Raw genomic sequence first — 26,920 nt, 5'->3', positions numbered from 1 at the left:
GGGGGAAATTAACAAGGCAGGAATGCACAAACGTTGGAGAGGATGCAGAGAAAAGGAAACCCTCTTACACTGTTGGTGCGAATGTGAACTGGTGCAGCCACTCTGGAAAACTGTGTGGAGGTTCCTCAAAGAGTTAAAAATAGACCTGCCCTACGACCCAGCAATTGTACTATTGGGGATTTACCCCAAAGATACAGATGCAATGAAACGCTGGGACACCTGCACCCCGATGTTTCTAGCAGCAATGTCCACAATAGCCACACTGTGGAAGGAGCCTTGGTGTCCATCGAAAGACGAATGGATAAGGGGATGGGGAGGAGGGGCAAGATGGTGGAAGAGTAGGGTCCCCAAATCACCTGTCCCCACCAAATTACCTAGATAACCTTCAAGTCATCCTGAAAATCTACGAATTCGGCCTGAGATTTAAAGAGAGACCAGCTGGAATGCTACAGTGAGAAGAGTTCGCGCTTCTATCAAGGTAGGAAGACGGGGAAAAAGAAATAAAGAAACAAAAGGCCTCCAAGGGGGAGCCCGCGAAGAGCCGGGCTGAGGCCCGGGCGAGTGTCCCCAGGACAGGAGAGCCCCGACCCGGAGAAGCAGGAGCGTCACCAACCTTCCCGGGTGGAAAGGGGCCCGCAGGGAGTTAGAGCAGGACCCAGGAGGGCGGGGATGCCCTCGGGCTCCCTGGGACTCCTCATTCATTTGGGGAATATAAATAATAGTGAAAGGGAATAGAAAAGAAGGGAGAAGAAATGTGTGGGAAATATCCGGAAGGGAGACAGAACATAAAGATTCCTAACTCTGGGAAACGAACTAGGGGTGGTGGAAGGGGAGGAGGGCGGGGGTTGGGGGTGAATGGGTGACGGGCATTGAGGGGGGCACTTGACGGGATGAGCACTGGGTGTTATCCTGTATGTTGGTAAATTGAACACCAATAAAAATTAACTTATTAAAAAAAAAAGGCAGACGTTCAACCACTGAGTCACCCAGGTGCTCCAACTGGATTCTTTTTTTTTTTTTTTTTAATCAGTCATCAAGTATGTTTGTAAGCATTTATTTTATAGATTTTTTAATTGTAGTTTTCTCTAAGTCTTCTTTAGAAGGATTAGCTTTTGTATGCTTATAACAGCAATAGGAATTCAACTAATACTAGAACTACATGTGTCTTAATGAGGGTGTGATTTCTTTTTGTCAATATGAAAGAAAGCATCAGATCTTGAATTTGCATACAATCGTCTTGGGTAGAAACTCCTCCCAGTTTCACAAACTTTCCTACGTGTTCACTTGTAATAGAATTTGGCAACCAAGTCCATGCACGTGGACATGACACAGTAAATAGCACTCATAGTCCTCCTGCCAGCTGCCTTGTTGGCATAAATTTTGTAATTCTGGAGGTACCATGCACAGAAGCTAGACCTCAGTGGGAGTGGAAAGCAATGGATTATTCCTAAATCTGAGAAAAGAGATTAAATTCACCCAATTGAGAAACTACTTATCAGACAAAAGTTGTATTATTATACTCGTGGCTCTCTGTGGCTATTCATAACTCTCACAAACAATTTAGGGTCTTTTTCTTTTTGTTTCAAAAGATACAATAAATCAACCAATGGCATTTTAAGAAAAAGTCTATCAAAGCGTTTAACATTTAAAATATAAAAAAAAAGATAAAGAAGATGTGGCTTATGTATACAATGGAATATTGCTCAGCCATTACAAATGACAAAAACCCACTATTTGCTTCCACGTGGATGGAACTGGAGAGTATTATGCTAAGTGAAATAAGTCATTGTGGTTTTGATTTGTATTTCCCTGATGGCAAGTGATGCGGAACATTTTCTCATGTTCTTGTTGGCCATGTCTATGTCTTTTCTGTGAGATTTCTGTTCATGTCTTTTGCCCATTTCATGGTTGGATTGTTTGTTTCTTTGCTGTTGAGTTTAATAAGTTCTTTATAGATCTTGGAAACTAGCAAATTGAACACCAATAAAAAATAAATTTATAAAAAATTAAAAGAACAAAAAAACACAATGAGACACCACCTCACATGAGTGAGAATGGGGAAAATTAACAAGACAGGAAACAACAAATGTTGGAAAGGATGTGGAGACAAGGGAATTCTCTTGTACTGTGGGTGGCAATGTGAACTGGTGCAGCCACCCTGAAAAATGTGTGAACGTTTCTCAGAGAGTTAAAAAATAGAACTGCCCTACACCCAGCAATTGCACTGCTGGGGATTTACCCCCAAAGGTACAGATGCAGTGAAAGGACCCCTCTACCCCAATGTTTACAGCAGCAATGTCCCCAATAGCCAACCTGTGGAAGGAGCCTCGCTATCTATCGAAAGATGAATGGATAAAGAAGATGTGGTCTATGTATACAATGGAATATTACTCAGACATTAGTAACGACAAATACCCACCATTTGCTTCAACATCAATGGAACTGGAGGGTATTATACTGAGTGAAGTATGTCAATCGGAGAAGGACAATCATTATACGGTTTAACTTATTTGGAGAATGCAAAAAATAGTGAAAGGAATTAAAGGGGAAAGGAGAGAAAATGTGTGGGAATTATCAGTGAGGGTGACAGAATATGAGATACTCCTAACTCTGGGAAACAAACAGGGGTTAGTGGAAAGGGAGGTGCGTGGGGGTTTGGGATGACTGAATGTTGGGCACTGAGGGGGGCCTTTGATGGGATGAGCACTTGGTGTTTTAACATATGTTGGCAAATCGAATTCCAATAAAAATATTTTAAAAAGAAAGTGAATATTTCACAGAAAACACAAGAATCTTCCCATTTCAAAGGAAATATTTCTCTCTAGGATATATCCCTATTGATTTTCTAGAAGAAATTATTTTGTCCTTAGCTGATATTGAATATATATTTTCAATAAGTTACAGCGTTAAGACTCTAATGAAGTAACCAAGATATTTTGGAATATAAAGTTACCTGGTCCAGGGTCTCTATTTTTGAATTGATGCATTTCTGTCTTTCATCAATCAGTATTCTTTTCATTTTTACATTTAGTCTCTAAGACTTAAGTTACATATCCATGAGGTACTATTTTTTTTAAATAAAAACACTTAGGAAAAAGCTTTGAAGGTACAATTTAAGATTCCATGGAACAAGCATTAGAATCTGGAGATGTTTTATTGGGATGGTAAATTGCCCTGTGTAAATGGTTAGGCTGCTATAGTAGCCCTGTGACCTTCTCTATCACCATAACTCTTGTGGAGCTCCGTCTCTGTACATGGCTGGAGGAAGGATCACATTCCATTTAAGCTTATTGTTAGTTCATTGATGCCTACCTGAGTTTCCTGAATATCTGTGCATTTATAATACATTTCTGTGCAGCTTATTATTGTGCATAACACATTTCTCATTTTAAGTACTAGCTGTGGACATATGGGCACATATTAGGCTCATAAATAGAATGATAAATCAGTGATTTAAACATTCAGGTGAACTCCTATCACCTCTTTTATCCTATCAAACTGAATAAAAAGAAATTATTTCACTGAGATAAAATAATTACCATTCCAGGGAGTGTGTGTTTTTTTATTTTTTATGCATTCATATGAATGATGGCTGGTAGGTGCTACTGAATGAGAAATAGTTTATAGTCCTATGAGGAATGTGGAGACTCACGTTAGTTGCTGTTGACTCAAATTCTACAGTTCTACAACACAGAAATATTTTTAGCAATTAAGAGACATAATAATTTAAAGTTTAGATACAGGTGAATTTTCTTATCTCATTCTAATTCATGCCTTCTCTATAAACTGAATATCTTTATTCAGGCAATTCAATAACAATAAAAGTTTTGAAAAAGAATTTTAATTATAAGTTATATAAAGTTAATTTTATTTTTTAAAGATTTTATTTACTTGAGAGAGAGAGAGAGAGAGAGAGAGAGAGAGAAAGGCACAGACACAGGCAGAGGGAGAAGCAGGCTCCATGCAGGGGGTCTGACGTGGGACTCGGTCCCAGGTCTCCAGGATCACACCCTAGGCTGAAGGCCGCGCTAAACCACTAAGCCACCCGGGCTGCCCATACAGTTCATTTTAAACAAAACAATTAAATTTACATATGTCAGGAGAAATGTGCTCTCTAACAATTATAAATATCAATAAATAATATGAAGAAAAATCCCAAAGTGCAAATACTATTTTGTTAAAATGATGTTTGCAAAAAGATTCATTAATCTGAGAAAATGATCGATCACATAACGAAAGGAGAGACACCAAAGTACATTTAAAATATGACTGAATCTATATACATAGGGCGCCTGGGTGGCTCAGAGGGTTAAGTGTCTGCCTTCGACTCAGGTCATGGTCCACAGCCCTGAGATCCAGACACTTGTCAGACTTGCATTCAGTGGGGAGTCTGCTCTTCTCTCTCTCCCTCTACTTGTGTGTTTGCATGTGCCCTCTCTCTCTAATAAATAATAAAAATCTATATACACAGGAAAGTAAAACCATAAGTCACTAGATTAAAGGTCAAGGCAACAGCCTTCATAAATGTTGGCTTTGACAATTGGGACTTTCTTTTAATTTATTGATAGCTTCAATTTTGCTACAGGGAACTCTTATATTTATGATAAATTCTTGAACTTTCTGTGAACTTGTGTGGTTATGCATGTCCACAGGTCCTAGGACTATTTAAATTTTATATGAAAAATTTGATATTTGGAATTTTTTCTTTCTTGTAGCTTAGTTATTATTAATTTACAGTTACTAAATTTCAGCTAATTAATTAACTAACCTTTAATTATAACCCATTACTTTTTTTGAGAGTTATAGTTGTTGTTTATATGTACATCAAACTCAGATTTATGAAAAACAAGTTTTCAATGATGGATTTGGTTTGCAAGAAGTATTTTGCTATTTAATTTTTAATGTCTTAAATTTTTTTCTGATTATAAAAATAATCAATGTGTATTGCTGAGATGTAGAAAGATGAAAAAATGAAGAAAATGATTATCCAACGCCAAAATGGAGACATTATTTAGCTAGTCACATATTCTCAGAACCTTTGCTAAATGCATTACTTAATTTATATAATTGATATGCTGTTACATATGCAATGTGATATATTACTGAAAATACATAATTACTATGAAATGCTGATTTTACAAGTGGGTACAGATAACAGGCATATGAGAAAAAAAAGGCTTTCAGTATATTGGATCTTATGTCAGATTACACACTTCTTTCTGTAAAGTGTAGATTCTTAGGTCTTGGAGTCACACGTCTGGCATGCTAGCAAAACAAAGACATCTAGACACTATCGAACCAGAAGATAAATAAATTAAACGGAACCCCCTAGTTGCACTGGCCATCGTTAGGAAATTTCAAAGGCTAGGGATTTAGGGATCCAGATACTTGCAGTCAAATCACAAAGGGAATCATTAAAAACTTTAATCACAACCTTTTATCAGAAATTATGTAACATGGAAATATGTGTGTTTGGGGTTTATAGTGGGGTGTGAGGGTAAAAGCCAATGGTAAGAAAAAGAATAAAACAGAAAAAATGTGATAGTTGGAATAATGTCATCTGGGTTATATTGAGAAGTGAGTGTTTCCAATACCAAAGTATTCAAAGTTGATGGGAAAGAGAATGAAACAATAAGCAAAGTTCGGCGCAGGTGCCTTCCCCAAAACAGGACACCTTTGCTTTCATGGCTCTCCACATGGAGCACCTTCTTTAATCAGAATTTTATTTTAAGACTTTATTTGATACAGACCATAAGCAGAGGGAATGGCAGGCAGAGGGAGAGGGAGAAGTAGGCTTTCCTGTGAGCGGGCGGGGGGGCCAACATAGGGGCTTAATCTCAGGACCCAGGGATCATGACCTGTGCTCAACACAGACGTTTAACTGACTGAGCCCCCTCTCCCTTCTAATCAGAATTTTTGACTTTAGATTTAACTTTTCCAAATGATAGGAATATGTAAAGTAAAAAAAAATATCTCTCCTTTCTTCCACTGCCAACTCTATTCCACTGTATGTCTTGGGGCAAAGAGAGAGGAGAGATTCATGGATGTGCTTCCATGTGATATATGCAGCTCTAATTCCTCTTTAACTGATATATGATATTTTAAAAACATGACTATGGTATAATGAACTACTCTTGATAGCCTGTAGATTATCGATTATTATTCTTACAAACAGTGCTGCAATAAAAACAATGTTGAATTTTAAATTTTGTTCATAGTACCTTAGACATTTATTATTTATAAGAAGGTCTGAATGTGAAATTTCTGAGACAAATATCGACAGAATTTTTTTCTGCCAAAGTAGCAATGCTACGTTATGCTCCCATGAATAATATACATGGCACTAATTTCACATTCCTCAACACTGGATAATATCAGCTGTTACTGTCATTTAATTTTAATTTTACAGGTGTGATGGATAAAAATGATGCCCTGTTATTTTAATTTGCATTTGCCTTATCAGCATTGTGAATGAACATTTTTAGGCTTTTCATGTTACATATTCTGAAGATTTCCTGTTCATTTGTCATTTTACATACTGACTGTTTATGTTTTCATTATTAATATACAAAAGTTCTCTAGATTTCAAAGGTATTGCATGATGGAATTTAATTTTAGTGTAAATTTGCAATTAATTGAATTTTTACTTATGTAAACTTCCAACCAAATGGAGGAATAGAATAATATTACCTCAAAGGCATCCTCATACTGCTCAGTCAGTCACCCTACAGTTAACTTTTTTTATGACTTCTATCACATTTGATTAATTTTATACATCATCTAAATGAGATTATATGATACATGCTCTCTCTGTATTTGATTACTTGACACTGTTTGTGAAATTCATCCAAACTATTATGATTATCAGGATTTGTACATTTTTATTGCCAATGAGTTGTATGATTCCTTCCATTGTATGATCATACAATAATTTACACGGGGCACTATTGGACTTCTGGGTGGTTTCTCATTTTTGGAAGATATAACTATAACTGTTATGAGCGTTCCTATAGATGTTTATTGAAGGACGCAACACTTGTTACCATTGGATGTTATATTAAGTGGGACTTTTTAAACCTACTGTAGATATTGATTTAATATTAGAAACCATCAGACATGATTCAGATGTGATTGTCCTAATTTACACTCTCCTAGCATTGTAAGTATTTCTGTGGCTCCACATCCTCCTCAACACTTTTCAGTATCCATCCTTAAAAATGGATGTATTTTAGGAGCTCCTGAGTGGCTCGGTCAGCTAAGTGTCCAACTCTTGGTTTTGGCTCAGGTCACGATTTCAGGATCCTGAGATTGAGCCCCATGTGGTTCTGCTTAAGATTCTTTTCCTTTCCCTCTTTCCCTCACGTACTGTCTCTTAAAAAAAAAAAAAATATATATATATATATATATATATATACACACATTCTACTGGGTGTTGGTACTATATAATTGTGCTTTGATTTGCATATTCCTGTTAAGTAAAGATGGTGAACACATTTTCATGTGGAAATTTCCTTTTTGCTCAAAATTTTTATTTAATTTTTTTATTTGAATGTAATTGGCATTCAATGTTACCTTAGTTACAGGTGTTTGGTGTAGTGGTTCAGCCAGTCTATATGTTGTGCTGTGCTCACCAAAGACATAGCTACCATCACTATACATCACTATCACAATACCATTGACTGTATTCCCCATGCTGTACCTTCCATCCCAATGACTTACTCATTCCATAAGTGGAAACTTGTGCCTCCCATTCCCCATTCACCCATTTTGCCCATTTCCCCCATTCTTCTCCTCCCTCTGGCAGCTATGTTTACTCCCTGTATTTATGGCTCTGTTTCTGCCTTTTATTTGGAAATATTTTTCATGAAGCATCCATTCAAATTGTTTCCTCAGTTGTTGGATGGATCATGTGCATTATTTTTATTGACATTATACAAAAAATTGTAGAATAAAATCTTTAGCTGAATAGATATTTGCAATGATCTAATCCTTCTGATGACTTACCTTTTCACATTCTTACTGGTGTATTTTAGAAAACAGAAGTTCTTCAATGATGTCGTTTTTTTTAACATGGTTAAAGACATTTCTATTTTAATAAATCATCTCTCTATAAGTCATGAGAATATTCTCCTGTAAACTAGATACTTAAATATTTTGGCTTTCACATTTGGGGATAGTATCTATTTTATTTTATTTTATTTATTTTATTTTAATTTATTTTTTATTTTTTAAATAAATTTATTTTTTATTGGTGTTCAATTTGCCAACATATAGAATAACATCTAGTGCTCATCCCATCAAGTACCCCCCTCAGTGCCTGTCACCCAGTCACCACCACCCCTAGTTCGTTTCCCAGAGTTAGGAGTCTCTCATGTTCTGATAGTATCTATTTTAAATTAAATTTTGTATGTGATGTGAGGTAGTTTTATTTTCTTTATGGATGCTCAATTGACCTAAAAATGTATTAAAAAGACCATTAATTTCCCATTGGGTTGCAAAGGAGACTATCTGTAGATATCACGACTGTGTAAGTTTGGGCCTGCATTTCAATCTGCTGCATTAGATTTCGGTTATTTTGCTGATACGTTGATAAGTACTGCCCTAATGCTGAGTGAAGTAAGTCAATCGGAGAAGGACAAACAGTGTATGTTCTCATTCATTTGGGGAATATAAATAATAGTGAAAGGGAATATAAGGGAAGGGAGAAGAAATGTGTGGGAAATATCAGGAAGGGAGACAGAACATAAAGACTCCTAACTCTGGGAAATGAACTAGGGGTGGTGGAAGGGGAGGAGGACGGGGGCAGGGGGATGAGTGGGTGACGGGCACAGAGGGGGACACTTGACGGGATGAGCACTGGGTGTTATTCTATGTTGGTAAATTGAACACCAATAAAAATTAATTTATTAAAAAAACTCTTCAAATTGAACACTTAAAATGGGTTTACCTCAACTATTGCTTAATAAATATTTATATTTAATAAAAAAATGACTGACAATAAAATATCATTTAGTGACAATTGTTAAAAAAAAGTACTGTCCTAATCACGTTAGGCTTTCTATTAAATCTCAATATCTGATACTGTAAATTTTACTCTGTTGTTCCATAATGCTTTGTGTTTTGTAGGTTCTATGTGTTTTCACCTACAGCTTAGAACCAATATCTCAATTTCTTTAACCATACTTTTAAATTTTTTCTAGATTAGTTGTAGCAACTTTGGTAAATTCACATAGCATAGATATTACATTGAATCTGTAGTTCACTGTTATAGTGTATATATCTTAACATTACTTCCAATCCATGAAAGCAGGATGTATTTACATTTATTTGTGTCTATAATTTCGTTAATCATTTGTGCAGTTTTCATTGTACAAGTCTTTCACCTCCTTGGTTAGATTTATCCGTAAGTATTTTTTTTTACATAAGTATTTTTTGATGCAATTGCAAATGAAATTGATTTCTTAATTTCCTTTTTGGGAAGATGGCGGAAGAGCTGGGTTCCCAAGTCACCTGTCCCCACCAAATTACCTAGATAACCTTCAAGTCACCCTGAAAATCTACGAATTTGGCCTGAGATTTAAAGAGAGAACAGGTGGAATGCTACAGTGAGAAGAGTTCGTGCTTCTATCAAGGTAGGAAGACGGGGAAAAAAAAATAAAGAAAAGGCAGCCAAGGGGAGGGGCACCACGAGGAGCCGGGCTGAGGCCGGGGCGAGTGCCCCCAGGACAGGAAAGCACCATCCAGGAGAAACAGGACCTTCACCAATCTTCCCGGACAGAAAGGGGCTCGCAGGGAGTTAGAGCAAGACCCCAGGAGGGCGGGGATGCCCTCAGGCTCCCTGGGACACTAACAGGACCTGCACGCCCAGGAGAGTGCACTGAGCTCCTTAAAGTGCTGCAGTGCGTGCACGCATTTACCCGGGAGCAGCTGGGAGGGGCTCGGGAAGAGGAAGAGGCTCCGTGCAGAGGAGGCTGCGCGGCTCCGGGAGCAGCTCGGGGGCGGGGCTCGGGCGGCGGCCGGGTGGAGGGGGCTGCCTGGCCGGGAGGGCGAATCCAACAGCGCAGGCCCGGGAGCACTAGCCGCCCAGACACAGCCCAGGATCCGGCCTCCCCCTGGGGCAAGCATAGGCCAGGAGGGCCCAGGACAAGAAAGAGGCTCCTACCAAAAGCTGAGCAGATCAGCGGCCCCGCCCCCGGAGCCTCCAGGCCCTGCAGACCGAGAGCTTGATAATTACTGCTGGAGCTGACTCCAGGGCTCCAGACCTTGCCGCAGGCACTGGGGTTGTTCCTCCAGGGGCCTCACGGGGTAAACAACCCCCACTGAGCCCTGCACCAGGCAGGGGGCAGAGCAGCTTCCCCAAGTGCTAACACCTGAAAATCAGCACAACAGAACCCTCCCCCAGAAGACCAGCTAGACGGACAAGTTCCAGGAGAAATCAAGGGACTTAAAGTAGACAGAATCAGAAGGTACACCCCCGTGTTTTTTTTCTTTTTTTTTTTTCTTTTTGACTTCTGTTTGCTTACCCCACCCTATTTTTCCCTTTTTTTTCTTTCACTTTTTCTTCTCTCTTTTTCTTTTCTTCTTCCTTTTTTCCTTTCCTTTTCACTTTCTTTCCTTCTTTCTCTCCTCTCTTTTTCTCCTTTTCCCAATACTTGTTTTGGACACTCTGCACTGAGCAAAATGACTAGAAGGAAAACCCCACCTCAAAAGAAAGAATCAGAAACAGTCCTCTCTCTCACAGAGTTACAAAAAGTGGATTACAATTCCATGTCAGAAAGCCAATTCAGAAGCACTATTATAAAGCTACTGGTGGCTCTAGAAAAAACATAAAAAAGTCTGACTCAAGAGACTTCATGACTGCAGAATTTAGATCTAATCAGACAGAAATTAAAAATCAATAGAATGAGATGCAATCCAAACTAGAAGTCCTAACGACGAGGGTTAATGAGGTGGAAGAATGAGTGAGTGACATAGAAGACAAGTTGATGGCAAAGAGGGAAACTGAGGAAAAAAGAGACAAACGATTAAAAGACCATGAGGATAGATTAAGGGAAATAAATGACAGCCTAAGGAAGAAACACCTACATTTAATTGGGGTTCCTGAGGGCGCCGAAAGGGCCAGAGGGCCAGAATATGTTTTTTTTAAATTAATTTTTATTGGTGTTCAATTTACCAACATACAGAAAAAAACCCAGTGCTCATCCCGTCAAGTGTCCGCCTCAGTGCCCATCACCCATTCCCCTCCAACACCCGCCCTCCTCCCCCCTTCCACCACCCCTAGTTCGTTTCCCCGAGTTAGGAGTCTTTATGTTCTGTCTCCCTTCCTGATATTTCCCAACATTTCCTTTCCCTTCCTTTATATTCCCTTTCACTATTATTTATATTCCCCAAATGAATGAGAACATACACTGTTTGTCCTTCTCTGATTGACTTATTTCACTCAGCATAATACCCTCCAGTTCCATCCACGTTGAAGCAAATGGTGGGTATTTGTCGTTTCTAATTGCTGAGTAATATTCCATTGTATACATAAACCACAGAATATGTTTTTGAATAAATCCTAGCTGAAATCTTTCTGAATCTGGGAAGGGAAACAGGCATTCAGATCCAGGAAATAGAGAGTCCCCCCCTAAAATCGATAAACCCGTTCAACACCTCGACACTTAATAGTGAAGCTTTCAAATTCCAAAGATAAAGAGAAGATCCTTAAAGCAGCAAGAGACAAGAAATCCCTAACTTTTATGGGGAGGAGTATTAGGGTAACAGCAGACCTCTCCATAGAGACCTGGCAGGCCAGAAAGGGCTGGCAGGATATATTCAGGGTCCTAAATGAGAAGAACATGCAGCCAAGAATACATTATCCAGCAAGGCTCTCATTCAGAATGGAAGGAGAGATAAAGAGCTTCCACCACAGGCAGGAAGTGAAAGAATATGTGAACTCCAAACCAGCTCTGCAATAAATTTTAAGATGGACTCTTAAAATTCCCATTTAAGAAGAAGTTCAGTGGAACAATCCACAAAAACAAGGACTGAATAGATATCATGATGACACTAAACTCATATCTGTCAATGGTAGCTCTGAACGTGAACGGGATTAATGACCCCATCAAAAGGCACAGGGTGTCAGACTGGAAAAAAAACCAGGACCCATCTATTTGCTGCCTGCAAGAGACTCATTTTAGACAGAAGGACACCTACAACCTGAAAATAAAAGGTTGGAGAACCATTTACCATTCAATCAATTAATAACCAAAGTTAAGACATACTTAGATGATAATACACTTATACTTGGTGACTTCAATCTAGCACTTTCTACACTCGATAGGTCTTCTAAACACAACATCTCCAAAGAAACAAGAGCAGTAAATGATACACTGGACCAGATGGATATCTCAGATATCTACAAAACTTTACATCCAAACTCAACTGAATACACATTCTTCTCAGTGCACATGGAACCTTCTCCAGAATAGACCACATACTGGGTCACAAATCGGGTCTGAACCGATACCAAAAGATCGGGATAGTCCCCTGTATATTCTCAGACCATAATGCCTTGAACTTAGAACTTAATCACAACAAGAAGTATGGAAGGACCACAAACACGTGGAGGTTAAGGACCATCCTACTAAAAGATGAAAAGGTCAACCAGGAAATTAAGGAAGAATTAAAAAGATTCATGGAAACTAATGAGAATGAAGATACAACCGTTCAAAATCTTTGGGATGCAGCAAAAGCAGTCCTGAGGGGGAAATACATCGCAATACAAGCATCCATTCAAAAACTGGAAAGATCTCAAATTCAAAAGCTCACCTTACACATAAAGGAACTAGAGAAAAAGCAACAAATAGACCCTACCCCCAGCAGAAGAAGACAGTTAATTAAAATTCGAGCAGAACTCAATGATATCGAGACCAAAAGAACTGTGGAACAGATCAACAGAACCAGGACTTGGTTCTTTGAAAGAATTAATAAGATAGATAAACCATTAGCCAACCTTATTAAAAAGAAGAGAGAGAAGACTCAAACTAATAAAATCATGAATGAGAAAGGAGAGATCACTACCAAAACCAAGGAAATACAAACGATTCTAAAAACATATTATGAACAGCTGTATGCCAATAAATGAGGAAATCTAGAAGAAATGGATGCATTCCTGGAAAGCCACAAACTACCAAAACTGGAGCAGGAAGAAATAGAAAACGTGAACAGGCCAATAACCAGGGAGGAAATTGAAGCAGTCATCAAAAACCTCCCAAGACACAAGAGTCCAGGGCCAGATGGCTTCCCAGGGGAATTCTATCAAACGTTTAAAGAAGAAATCATACCTATTCTACTAAAGCTGTTTGGAAAGATAGAAAGAGATGGAGTACTCCCAAATTCGTTCTATGAGGCCAGCATCACCTTAATTCCGAAACCAGACAAAGACCCCACCAAAAAGGAGAATTACAGACCAATATCCCTGATGAACATGGATGCAAAAATTCTCAACAAGATACTAGCCAATAGGATCCAACAACACATTAAGAAAATTATTCACCATGACCAAGTAAGATTTATCCCTGGGTCACAAGGCTGGTTCAACACTCGTAAAACCATTAATGTGATTCATCATATCAGCAAGAGAAAAACCAACAACCATATGATACTCTCATTAGGTGCAGAGAAAGCATTTGACAAAATACAGCATCCATTCCTGATCAAAACCCTTCAGAGTGTTGGGATAGAGGGAACATTCCTCGACATCTTAAAAGCCATCTACGAAAAGCCCACAGCAAATATCATTCTCAATGGGGAAGCACTGGGAGCCTTTCCCCTAAGATCAGGAACAAGACAGGGATGTCCACTCTCACCACTGCTACTCAACATAGTACTGGAAGTCCTCGCCTCAGCAATCAGACAACAAAAAGACTTTAAAGGCATTCAAATTGGCAAAGAAGAAGTCAAACTCTCCCTCTTCGCAGATGACAGGATACCATACCTACTAAACCCAAAGGCCAACACCCCAAGATTGCTAGAACTCAAAAAGCAATTTGGCACCATGGCTGGATACAAAATCAATGCCCAGAAATCAATGGCATTTCTATACACTAACGATGAGACTGAATAAAGAGAAATTAAGGAGTCAATCCCATTTCCAATTGCACCCAAAAGTATAAGATACGTAGGAATAAACCTAACCAAAGAGGTAAAGGATCTATACCCTAAAAACTAGAGAACACTTCTGAGAGAAATTGAGGCAGACTCAAAGAGATGGAAAAATAATCCATGGTCATGGATTGGCAGAATTAATATTGTGAAAATGTCAATAATACCCAAGGCAATTTACACGTTTAATGCAATCCCTATCAAAATACCATGGACTTTCTTCAGAGAGTTAGAACAAATTATTTTAAGATTTGTGTGGAATCAGAAAAGACCCCGTATAGCCAGGGGAATTTTAAAAAAGAAAACCATAGCTGGGGGTATCACAATGCCAGAATCCAGGTTGTACTACAAAGCTGTGGTCCTCAATACAGTGTGCTTCTGGCACAAAAACAGACACATAGATCATAGGAACAGAATAAAGAATCCAGAAGTGGACCCTCAACTTTACGGTCAACTAATATTAGATAAAGGAGGAAAGACTATCCACTGGAAGAAAGACAGTCTCTTCAATAGATGGTACTGGGAAAAATTATTAAATTTTGAGGCTGGGAAAATTGGACATCCACATGCATAAGAATGAAACGAAACCACTGTCTTTCACCATACACAAATATAAACTCAAAATGGATGAAAAATCTAAATGTGAGGCAAGAGTCCATCAAAATCCTAGAGAACACAGGCAACACCCTTTTTGAACTCAGCCACAGTAACTTCTTGTAAGATACATCCACGAAGGCAAAAGAAACAAAAGCAAAAATGAACTATTGGGACGTCATCAAGATAAGAAGCTTTTGCACAGCAAAGGATACAGTCAACAAAACTAAAAGGCAACCTACAGAATGGGAGAAGATATTTGCAAATGATGTATCAGATAAACGGCTAGTTTCCAAGATCTATAAATAACTTATTAAACTCGACACCAAAGAAACAAACATTCCAATCATGAAATGGGCAAAAGACATGAAGAGAAATCTCACAGAGGAAGACATACACATGGCCAACATGCACATGAGAAAATGCTCTGCATCACTTGCCATCAGGGAAATACAAATCAAAACCACAATGAGATACCACCTCACACCAGTGAGAATGGGGAAAATTAACCAGGCAGGAAACAACAAATGTTGGAGAGGATGCGGAGAAAAGGGAAGCCTCTTACACTCTTGGTGGGAATGTGAACTGGTGCAGCCACTCTGGAAAACTGTGTGGAGGTTTGTCAAAGAGTTTAAAATAGACGTGCCCTAAGACCCAGCAATTGCACTGTTGGGGATTTACCCCAAAGATTCAGATGCAATGAAATGCCGGGACACCTGCACCCCGATGTTTCTAGCAGCAATGTCCACAATAGCCAAACTGTGGAAGGAGCCTTGGTGTCCATCGAAAGATGAATGGATAAAGAAGATGTGGTTTATGTATACAATGGAATATTACTCAGCAATTAGAAACGACAAATACCCACCAATTGCTTCAACGTGGATGGAACTGGAGGGTATTATGCTGAGTGAAGTAAGTCAATCGGAGAAGGGCAAACAGTGTATGTTCTCATTCATTTGGGGAATATAAATAATAGTGAAAGAGAATATAAGGGAAGGGAGAAGAAATGTGTGGGAAATATCAGGAAGGGAGACAGAACATAAAGACACCTAACCCTGGGAAACGAACGAGGGGTGATGGAATGGGAGGAGGGTGGGGGGTGACGGTGAATGGGTGATGGGCACTGAGGGGTGCACTTGACGGGATGAGCACTGGGTGTTATTCTGTATGTTGGTAAACTGAACACCAATAAAAAAATAAATTTATTATTTAAAAAATAATAAAAAATAACGGGTTAATATAATGAAAAAATAAAATGTGTTGAGAATACAGCAGTATATCAAGTATTCAAATCGTTATTATAAACTTGTCACCATGCTATACATTAGACCTACAGAATTTATTCATCTTTTAACTGAATCAAGAAAAAAGTAACTCTAGGAGGTGATTAGTTAATTAGTTATAGGAGTTAATTAGTTTTACTATAGCCATCATTTTACAATGTATATCAAATCATATAATTGTACCCTTAAATATATGCAACATTTATTTGTTAATGAAGTCCAAAGAATTAACCTATAAAAGATGGCTTGGAAATGAACAGCAAATAAAGAAGAAAAATAAACCATAGTAGTAAGGTCTTAATTATGAATTCACATATATTCATACTCTTTATTGTTTCTTTTTAAAATATTTTATTTAAAAAAATAAAGTAAAATAAAATATTTTATTTCAACTCAATTAGCCAATATAGAGTACATCATTCGTTTTGGATGCAGTGTTCAATAACATATCAGTTGCATATACTCTTTAAATTAATGGAATCATATACCATCTTAAAGATTATTCTTATAATAAGCTTTGAAGTTTGAAAAGTAGTGGATTCATACTTAGGAACAACCAGTAATTTCATCTAAATTCCAAAGTAATCACAGATAAGAACACATATTGATGCTGTAGATTCAGTGTGTGGCACAGTGTTACACAGTTGTACCCCACATAAGCCCTCAATAATCTCCTATAACATTTGCCATCAACTTTGAATTTTCCCTCTTCATGTTTTTCTTCATGTTCTACTATTTCTATGTGTGTGTGGAAATGTCTCAATATCTTAGTGTCTACTTATTTCTCTTTGTTTCATTTGGTGTCTTTCTATTCAGAATATATGCATGCATGTGTGTCTGCATGTGTGAACATTTTGTAATTCTTTCCCTATCTATAATTTATTCACATGTGATTATATCTTCTCCAGATTTCATATTAATAGCTGCCTGTAGTCTAGCCTTCTATCCAAGTAAATTTTTTCTCTTGTCTCCTCCCTCAATTTTCTATTTACCTTCCCATTTGTTACTCTGTTTCTCCACTGTAACTGAAGACAGAAGAAAGTAAAACCTATTTTATAGATGCAAACACGTATATACAGATACATGTTACATATATACACATAGTTGTTACATGTATACATGGAAAGAGAGAAAATGGGTTTTTATAAATATTTTCAATTTGAAAAACTGACGTGGAATACTGTCTTTCTTCAAAGGGAAATAAATTTTAAAAAGCCATTCATAAAAATACCCTCATCTTTGACATATAAGAAATATTCTTAAGATTATAAAAGATCAGAATATGGGTAGCAGATTTGAAAATACAGAATAAAAAAAATACAGAAATCTTTATAGAATACTGTGCTACTGATTAGAAAACTTCATTAAACAAGGCAGATAAAAGGCGAATCTTAAAGGGATTAAGAATTTTAATTGAATTTTAAAAAACATCGACAAATACCCACCATTTGCTTCAACATGGATGGAACTGGAGGGTATTATGCTGAGTGAAGTAAGTCAATCGGAGAAGAACATCTGAAAAAAAATTTTAAAAATCTGGAAAACAAAAAATTTCATGAATTATGGGAAAAGAAATGCCAAAATAATTTCAAATAAACAAATAGCATTCATTATACAAAGATATCCCATAAAACAATAAGTAAAAGACAGCATGTTAGAAAAGTTGGTTAATGTTAATAATGTCTGAATGCAATAGAGTTACTCACAATCTGCCATATTTTCCCAAGAAGCTTAAGGAACCAAGTGTTACAATCTAATATGGTCCTTCATAACACACTCAATGGTCTTCTTCAATAAGATCACAATTGATATGAAATATAAGTAGACAGCAAAGTCAAATATGCATCATTTATAAAGCTACATCAAAGTTGACTGTGCTCACAAAAGCTGTTCCTCAAATTTTGCAATCTCAAGCAGGAATTAAATTTCCTTGTCTTCGATCCCCTACAAGTAACAGAAAGTAACAATAGAGGCAGTCCATCACTTGAAGTTCCATTGAACCAGAGTGTAATCACACTCACTTATTGGGATTTTCCCTGACCTAGGGCCCCCAACTCCTACATAGAGCTCTATATATGGGGAACTGGCAAACTACTTGAAGAGTTCTAAAACATTTTTAAAGTAACACTTTCTTATAAGCTCTCAGGAAAAAACTAGGCTTTGATTCTGGAGGAAGAATAGTTTCATAATTCACATATTAAGTGGAATTTAAACTAATATAAAACTAGAGAGGGTTGGAAGGAGGAAATAGAAGAGCTTTATGAGTCAGGTGAGCTTTACATTACCTGAAGATACCAGATGGGTATCAGAAAAATCTGCATGGTTTTTGTAAATTTAGCATATGGTAGTTTCGACTCATCAGAAAAATATTACTAATAAATGTAAAATACAGTATAGATTGATATGTATACATCTATAAGAGTGACAGCAAAATTTTAACTAGTATTAAATCTAAATATTGGAAATAGGAGTGATCATTTTTTCTTTGCTTTGAAAAATTTTATGTTCAACGTAAATTTTTCTCTCTAATGGCAAAATGGACAGATGCCAGGTGAACTTAATAACATTTAATTATAATTGAATATATACCTGTTCTCACCAAAAGACATTTTGCTAATTCAATAAATACAAGTGAATGTTAAATTTTTAATTACTTATTTCCCTATACCATTTCAGTTGTAAACAAATTCTTCAAATATTTCTTTCATGCGTTTGTCTAAATCTTACAATTCTAAATATCTTTCTCAGAGCTGCCTTCATTTCTTTATTTCGAAGACTGTAGATCAAAGGGTTGAAAAGTGGAGTTAACACAGAATAGAACAAAGTCACATATTTTTGGATCCCTGCTGGATTGCCTGCTGTGGGGCTTACATATACAACCATGATAGAGCCATAAAACAGGGACACCACAGCCAGATGGGAGCCACACGTGGAGAAGGCCTTATGCCGACCTTCTGCTGAGGGGACCCTGAGCACAGCTCTGATCACCAAGGTATAGGAGCTGGTAATGAAGAATAAGGTGGAGAAAATGAGGACTAAGTTATAGATGGCACAGATGATCTCAGTAGCAGGAGCTGGCACACAGGACAGCTTCATAAGAGGTCCTGGGTCACACAGGAAGTGATCAATCTTATTAGAACAACAAAATGGGAGCTGAGAGATGAGGTAAATAGGCAAGAGGAAGTATAAGAAGCCACACACCCAGCACCCAGCTCCTATTCTGATGCAGCGCTGAGCAGCCGTGACAGTGGGGTAGTGCAGGGGCCTGCAGATAGCAAGAAACCTGTCAAAGGCCATGGGAGACAAGAAGAAGGTCTCAGCGGTGCCCTCGGAGAAGAAGAAGTAGAACTGGAGGAAGCAGCCATAGAAGCAGATGGTTCTGGTCTCAGACAGCAAGTTGGCTAGCATTTTGGGGACAGTGGAGGTGATAAAGCAGATCTCCAGGAAGGAGAAATTGACCAGCAGGATGTACATTGGAGTTTGTAGGCGATGGTCCCACCTCACAGCACAGATAATGCACAGATTTCCAGTCAGTGTCAGAATATAAGTTCCACAGAATATTGGGAAAAGGAGAATCTGAATTTCCCAGATATAAGGGAAGCCCAAAAGGATGAATTCACTCACAGAGCTAGAACAATTATTTACGTTGGAATATTCTTTTTTTTAAAGCTGCAAAAATGGGATCCCTGGGTGGCGCAGCAGTTTGGCGCCTGCCTTTGGCCCAGGGCGCAATCCTGGAGACCCGGGATCGAATCCCACCTCCGGCTCCCGGTGCATGGAGCCTGCTTCTCCCTCTGCCTATGTCTCTGCCTCTCTCTCTCTCTGTGTGACTATCATAAATTAAAAAAAATTAAAAAAAATACAAATACCTTAAAGCTGCAAAAATAACAGATTTCCATACTACAGATAGCCTTAAAGTATTGTTCATTAGCCAGATTCCTTGCTTAGGGTCAGATCATTATGTGTGACAGTAAATAACAAAGTACCATAATCCATGCAGTGATATTCCCATGATTTTCATATATTCCTAAGTCTGTCCTGAACATAAATAAATAAATAACATAAATAAATAACATAAATAAAATAAAAAATCTTCTGTCATCCTAATGTTTATAATCAAAGTTATTTCGAGTGACAATAGTCAAGTGTGCCAGATCTACAATTTTTACGTTGAGCAGTGAATGAAGAAGGAATGAATAAACACAGCTAAATAATTGTAACATAGAAAGATATTGATATTATTGATATTTAATATTCTTGCTCTATTTGTGAGAGAAATATGTCGAGCTTATTTGGGGACAATATAAATAGATACAGATGTTTGTAATCTGACTGATTTTAGTTTTATTGTGTCTGGTTATGTGAAATATCCCTATATTCATTTTAGAATGTTTAAATAAAATCTATTATTAAAATAAAAATCTACTAGACATCATGCATTTCAATACCTCTCTTCAGTAAAAATACACTCAAAAAGAGTTACAATCTGCCTTATTTTACAAAGAAAGTTAAGGAGCTAAGTTCTATTATATTGTTCTCACATCAAACATTGCCATATACATCATAATCAATTCCTAATCTATGTGATGCTTTTCATGAAGATCAAAATTGATATGAAATACTAGTAGACAGCAAAGTCAAATATGCATCATTTATAAAGCTACATCAAAGTTGACTGTGCTCACAAAAGCTGTTCCTCAAATTTTGCAATCTCAAGCAGGAATTAAATTTCCTTGTCTTCGATCCCCTACAAGTAACAGAAAGTAACAATAGAGGCAGTCCATCACTTGAAGTTCCATTGAACCAGAGTGTAATCACACTCACTTATTGGGATTTTCCCTGACCTAGGGCCCCCAACTCCTACATAGAGCTCTATATATGGGGAACTGGCAAACTACTTGAAGAGTTCTAAAACATTTTTAAAGTAACATTTTCTTATAAGCTCTCAGGAAAAAACTAGGCTTTGATTCTGGAGGAAGAATAGTTTCATAATTCACATATTAAGTGGAATTTAAACTAATATAAAACTAGAGAGGGTTGGATGGAGGAAATAGAGGAGCTTTATGAGACAGGTGAGCTTTACGTTACCTGAAGATACCAGATGGGTATGAGAAAAATCTGCATTGTTCAACACCATTTTCTATATCAGAGTGAGAACTCTCATCTCAGATCTCAGAGAAAAACAAATATAATACAGTGGGGATGCATAGAACTGCTGACCCTTTCAGGAGAAGAACATGATGAAATCAGTCATGGACTTCTTCAGGCTTTCTCTTTTATAGTTCTCTTGCTTACATAAACTGACAAAGCAAGAGGAAACTTGACAGTTGAAAAGAGAATCATAGTCTCGTGATTTACAGAGAACCAAATGAACAGCTGATATATTAAGCTTTTTTACCTTTCTGTGAAGATCATCCTTGGGGAGTAGCTCTCTAGAGAGGGAATTTATAACACACAATGGCCCCACTGAACCCAGTTAACTATTCTGCTCCTTACTCAGCATGCTGAAATTTGTTTCAAATTCAAACATGTTTCCTACTTTAACTCAAGGATTGTTATTTGGAACAACAAGAGATATACAAACACACAAAATGATTTCGGCAGGCATATTTGCTGTTCAGGTGTGATAAGAAATAATCCCTCTGGCGATAAAGGAAAAATGGTGACTCTGGCAATGAGACCTAGTTCCAAGCTTAGAGAAAAGTCTATGGAATATAGGTTAACACAGAGACTAGGAGTGTGTGCGCTGATACGTATTAAAGACTCTTTTCTTTTGTTTCATACTATTCATCATAACTCCAACTTGCTTGCCCCAACCCAAGCTCATCACCATTTTGAGATATGTATTCTTTAGGTATGAGTAAAATTGTTTTAAGTAAGAAAGACATCTATGAAAACTTCCTATGTAGCTAATTACAATTTGATAATACCTTTTAATCGTTTCATGGTATAACATTAGTATATATGGATATACAATCTTTTACATGATTATTCCTTAATTGTTGAGCTTATGGGTATGATAGTTACAAAGATACTCAGGGATCCCTGAGTGGCTCAGTGGTTTAGTGCCTATCTTTGGCCAGGGCATGATCCTGGAGTGGGCTTCTCCCTCTGCCTGTGTCTCTGCTTCTCTCTCTCTGTGTCTCTAATGAATAAGCAAATAAAATCTTAAAAAAACAAAGATACCTAAATAAACTAAAACCATATTCTATCATAAAAACTCCAAATAATACAATATGATCAAGTAAAATTTGCTTCTTTAATGGTCCAACACTATGTATACATGAAAGTATGTACTGAAATAACATATTATATTTACCAATTAATAGAGAAAATCATAGGGGCATTTGGGTGCCTCTGTTGGTTAAGCATTGATCTATTCATTTTAGCTCAGGTCATGATCTATCACTTGACGTTTCATTGAAGGAAGGTTTAATGACATTCACTTATTGGAATTTTCCCTGACCTAGGACCCCCAATTCCTACATAGATCAGTACACATGGGGAACTATCAAACTACTTCAAGAGTTCTAATACATTTTTAATGTAACAATTGTTTATAAACTCTCAAGAAAAAACTGAGCTTTGAAGCTGGAGAAAGAATACATTAAGTTCTGCATCAGGCTATGTGCTCAGCACAGAGTCTGCTGGACATTCTCTCCCTCTCCCTGTCCCTCTATTACTACCCCCTCCATCACTTACTATCTCTCTCTCTCTAAAATAAATATTTTTTAAATACAGAAAAACATAGGAACACTTGATAGTGGCAATAGATAAAACTAAACTTCATTCTTGATAAAATAAAAAAGAAATAAAAGGAATTTAACTTAGTAAAGAATCTCTTTACCAGAAATGATTGGTGAAATTATTGTCTAATAGTAAAACACAAAAATTGTTCTAATTAATCAAACAAAAAAGGAAATGAATGTCCTGAATAAAGAGACACCTAAAAGTTTGAAGCTGTCAACGTGGCAGGTATTTGGGGAAATGATAATGAAAGAGGAGAAAACTCTTCTCCTGAAAAGAAAAAGCCTAAAAGCTATATAAAAGTAGAAAAAACCAGAAAAATATAAATAATAGAAACCCCAATCCTGTTCAAAACCACAATAGACAAATAGACAAATCATATGGCTTATGTGTAACATTAAACTATTTGACAAAGTTAGTGCAAGTGGGAAAATAGAATCAAAAGATCCTGTTTTTCTAATTGTTTGGCAAATTTTAAATAAAATTTTAAGTAAACTTTAATACAAATCCATATATGGAATGCATTAAGATAAAATTCAAAAAAATCAAATACAGGGAAATTACATTCAAGCTGATAAAAAGAGCTCTAATGGGAAGCCAGGTAATAGAAAGGAAGGGAGAAGAAATGGGTAATAAATATCAGAAAGGGAGACAGAACATAAAGATTCCTAACTCTGGGAAATAAACGAAGGGTGGTGGAAGGGGAAGAGGGCAGGGGGTGGGGGTGAATGGGTGACGGGCACTGAGGGGGGCACTTGATGGGATGAACACTGGGTGTTATTCTTTATGCTGGAAAATTGAACACCAATAAAAAATAAATTTATTATTTAAAAAAAACATATTTACCATGACTACATGAGAAAGCTGCCATGATACAATATATCCTACCATGATATGAGTGTTGTAAATGTTTTCTTTTTTATGTTTTTCTGTATTTTTCAATTTTCCTTAAAAAACAAGTTTAATTTAGGAAAAAAGAAATATGATTTGAAAATTTTAGATTTCTAAAGATCTGGAGGATATAAATTCCTGAATGGAAACAATTAAGTTTTATAAACTAAAAATGCAATTTCAAGATAGAAGCAAAGTCAAAATCGGTCTGATATTTTGCTCTTTGAAATGATTCCCCACCAGTCTGTCTTATTAAAATTTTCCTCAAATATCTTTTTGCTTTAAGTGTCAGCTGGAGCAATATGAAGGCAAGATGTACAACTCTTTATACAGTTCTCATTAGTATTCTCTAATTTCAGCAAACTATTTCTTTTGTTGTTCCTTGCTACTCATCTTATACTGTTTACAACCTTTTCAATTGTCTGCAAATAAAATCCACTGCTTTCAAGACAGTGTACTTCTTAAATGCTTTTAGTTTTAATTGCAATATTTTTCATTTTCAATTTGCTTAAGCTACATATTTTGTATTCAAGCAGCTGTTCATGAAATAAATATTCATGTTGAGTTAAAAAAATAAATAAATAAAAGCCGCCAAAACCAAAGGCAAGCAGGTAGTTCCAAATACCAATGCTGGGTGAGGAAGATACCACAACAAGTTTTAGAAGCCCTAGTAGCTCCCATGAGGTTGAGTGACAGAGATCTCCTCTTGAAAAAAGCCAGTAGCATAGAATGAGATGGTCCTTTTTTTTTCTACTGCCCAAATTCCAGCAAAAAAAAAAAAACAAGAGCTATACAAAGAAACAGGGAAGCATGACCCAATTAAAAGACCAACATAAAATCCTAGAACTAACCTTAAAGGAAAGCATTATCTATGAACTGCCTGATAAAGAATCTTTAATAGCTGTCATAAAGATGCTCATAAAGACTCCTAACTCTGGGAAACGAACTAGGGGTGGTGGAAGGGGAGGAGGGCTGGGGGTGGGGGTGACTGGGTGGCGGGCACTGAGGGTGCGCACTTGACAGGATGAGCACTGGGTGTTATTCTGTATGTTGGCAAATTGTACACCAATAAAAAATAAATTTATTATTAAAAAAATAAAATAAAAGACAATTCCAGAAGGCCCTCCACCTTCCCTTAAGAGGGGTGGAGCAAGTATGGGGGCATTTCCATGGCCACTCAGTGTCAGCGTCCTGCAGAGTGCAGTGGGATGGGGCACTCCAACTTGCCCCAGGGAGGACTGGTGTGGGCATGCACTGCAGGAGTCTGTGGCCTATGGCACAGGCAAAATTAAGAACCGTGTGTCCCTTTGAGTTTGCTGAAGAGAGGGGACTACAATCTTTCAGCTCTGGGGATAGGGATGTGAGCTCTGCTAATTTTGTTTGGATTCAGTGCGGAAAGCCTTCAGGGAAGAAAATCCAACTGAGGACAAGCTTACAGTGAGCCTGGTCCCCTGACAAGGGGCAGTGTGACTCTGCCCAGGCAAAGACACTTGAGAAGCAGCATAGACGTCCCTTCCCCCAGAAGACAAACTGGAAGACCAGGTGCACAGCAAACTTACAGACCCTACAAGACCATAAAACGCCAGGCTAAGAGAAAATAGCATACAGAATTGGAGGTTCTTTCTGATGATACATTTATTTTTCATTTTTTAAGGATTATTTATTTATTCATGACAGACACAGAGAGAGGGAGAGAGAGAGAGAGAGAGGGAGAGACACAGGCAGAGGGAGAAGAAGTCTCCATGCAGGGAGCCCAAAGCAGGACTCAATCCTGAGTCTCCAGGATCATACCCTGGGCCAAAGGCAATGCCAAACCGCTGGGCCATCAGGACTGCCCTTATCTTTCAATTTAAAATTTTCCATTTCTCTTTTCTTCTTTCCCTTTTCAACTAGTATCTTATTTTATCAACTCGTTGTTTTTAGATTGTAACTTTCATTTTTTACATTTACATTTTTTAGAAATATGCTTCATTTTGGCTCCTTTATTCAATTTTATTTTTGTATATATATAAATTCTGCTTTCTTTACAATTTTGGGATTTAGTGTCTTTTATCACATAGACCAAAACTCGGGAACAAGTGGATTACCCTGTTTTGTCCACCCTGTGAGATTATATTCTCTCTCATCCCTCGTTTTCTCTTTTGCTATTTATTTATTTAATTTATTTATTATTTTTGCTTTTCTGTTTTGCTTTCTGACCTCGTCAGATTTGTCTAGTGTGTATTTTGCTTGGGTTGTAGTTGATGTTTTTAAAAATATTTTTATTTGTTTATTGAGGAGACACACAGAGAGAGGCAGAGGCATAGGCAGAAGGAAAAGCAGGCTCCACGTGGGGAGCCTGATATGGGACTCAATCCCTGGACTCTGGGATCACACCCTGAGCCTAAGACAGATGCTTAACCGCTGAGCCTGGTTGATATTTTTTATTCTGTTCACTTGTTTATCCATTCTTCTCTGTGTAAAATAGCACAGAGGAGGAGTTCACAACAAAAGATAGAACCAAAGGTAATACACTCTGCCACAAATCTAATGGATATGAAATTCACATGAAACATTATAAAGAAGTGATCCTATTAGACCACAAAACAACTCTCAATAAATTTAAGAAAACTGAAATTTAAGAACACTATGAAGCATCTTTTCTGACCACAATAGTAAAGGGTAACAAAAGCAAAAATAAACAAATGGGATTGCATCACATTAAATACCTTCCATACAATAAAGGAAACCACTAACAAAATGACAAGGCATGTTCCAGAATAGAAGACATTTATAAAACAATGTGTTTAATAAAGGTTTGATATGCAAAATGTATTAAAAAACACACCACTCAATAACAAACAATAAATAAAACAATTAATAAAGCAGCAGATGATTTGAACATTTCTCCAGAGAAGACATACAGATGGCTAGAAGTACGCAGAAAGAGATGGTGAACATCATTAATTAGTGAAATGATAATCTAAACCACAATGAGATATCACTGCATACTTGCTGGAATGGCCAGTATAAAAAAAGACAAGAATAACAAGTGTTGGAGACGATATGGAGAAAAGGGAGCTCTCTTGCACTGTTGGTGGACATGTAAATTGGTGCAGCCACTATGGAAAACAGCATGGGGTCTCTTTGTAAAATTAAAAATAGAGCTACCATATGATCCAGTAATTCCACTTCTGGGTATTTATACAAAGAAAACAAAAACACTAATTTGAAAAGATATAGGTACCCTATATTCACTTCAGAATTCTTTACAGTCG

The 26,920-nt window shown here is 37.2% G+C and overlaps 1 protein-coding gene across 1 annotated transcript; it reads right to left on the bottom strand.

Moving 5' to 3' along the window:
- Positions 1–18,716: 18,716 nt before the first annotated feature.
- LOC112919607 (olfactory receptor 11H6-like) lies at positions 18,717–21,162 on the bottom strand. The gene is made up of 2 exons (XM_072741593.1): positions 21,114–21,162; positions 18,717–19,681 (listed from the first exon to the last, which is right to left on the bottom strand). The coding sequence occupies exons 1-2, from the start codon at positions 21,160–21,162 to the stop codon at positions 18,717–18,719; spliced, it is 1,014 nt and encodes a 337-aa protein (XP_072597694.1).
- Between the last annotated feature and the right edge of the window lie 5,758 nt (positions 21,163–26,920).

The sequence above is a fragment of the Vulpes vulpes genome, chromosome 16, assembly GCF_048418805.1.
Source record: "Vulpes vulpes isolate BD-2025 chromosome 16, VulVul3, whole genome shotgun sequence".
In the NCBI taxonomy this organism is placed as follows: Eukaryota; Metazoa; Chordata; class Mammalia; order Carnivora; family Canidae; genus Vulpes; species Vulpes vulpes.
Note: the sequence above shows the minus strand (reverse complement) of the source record. Positions and strands in the feature narration are given on the sequence as shown.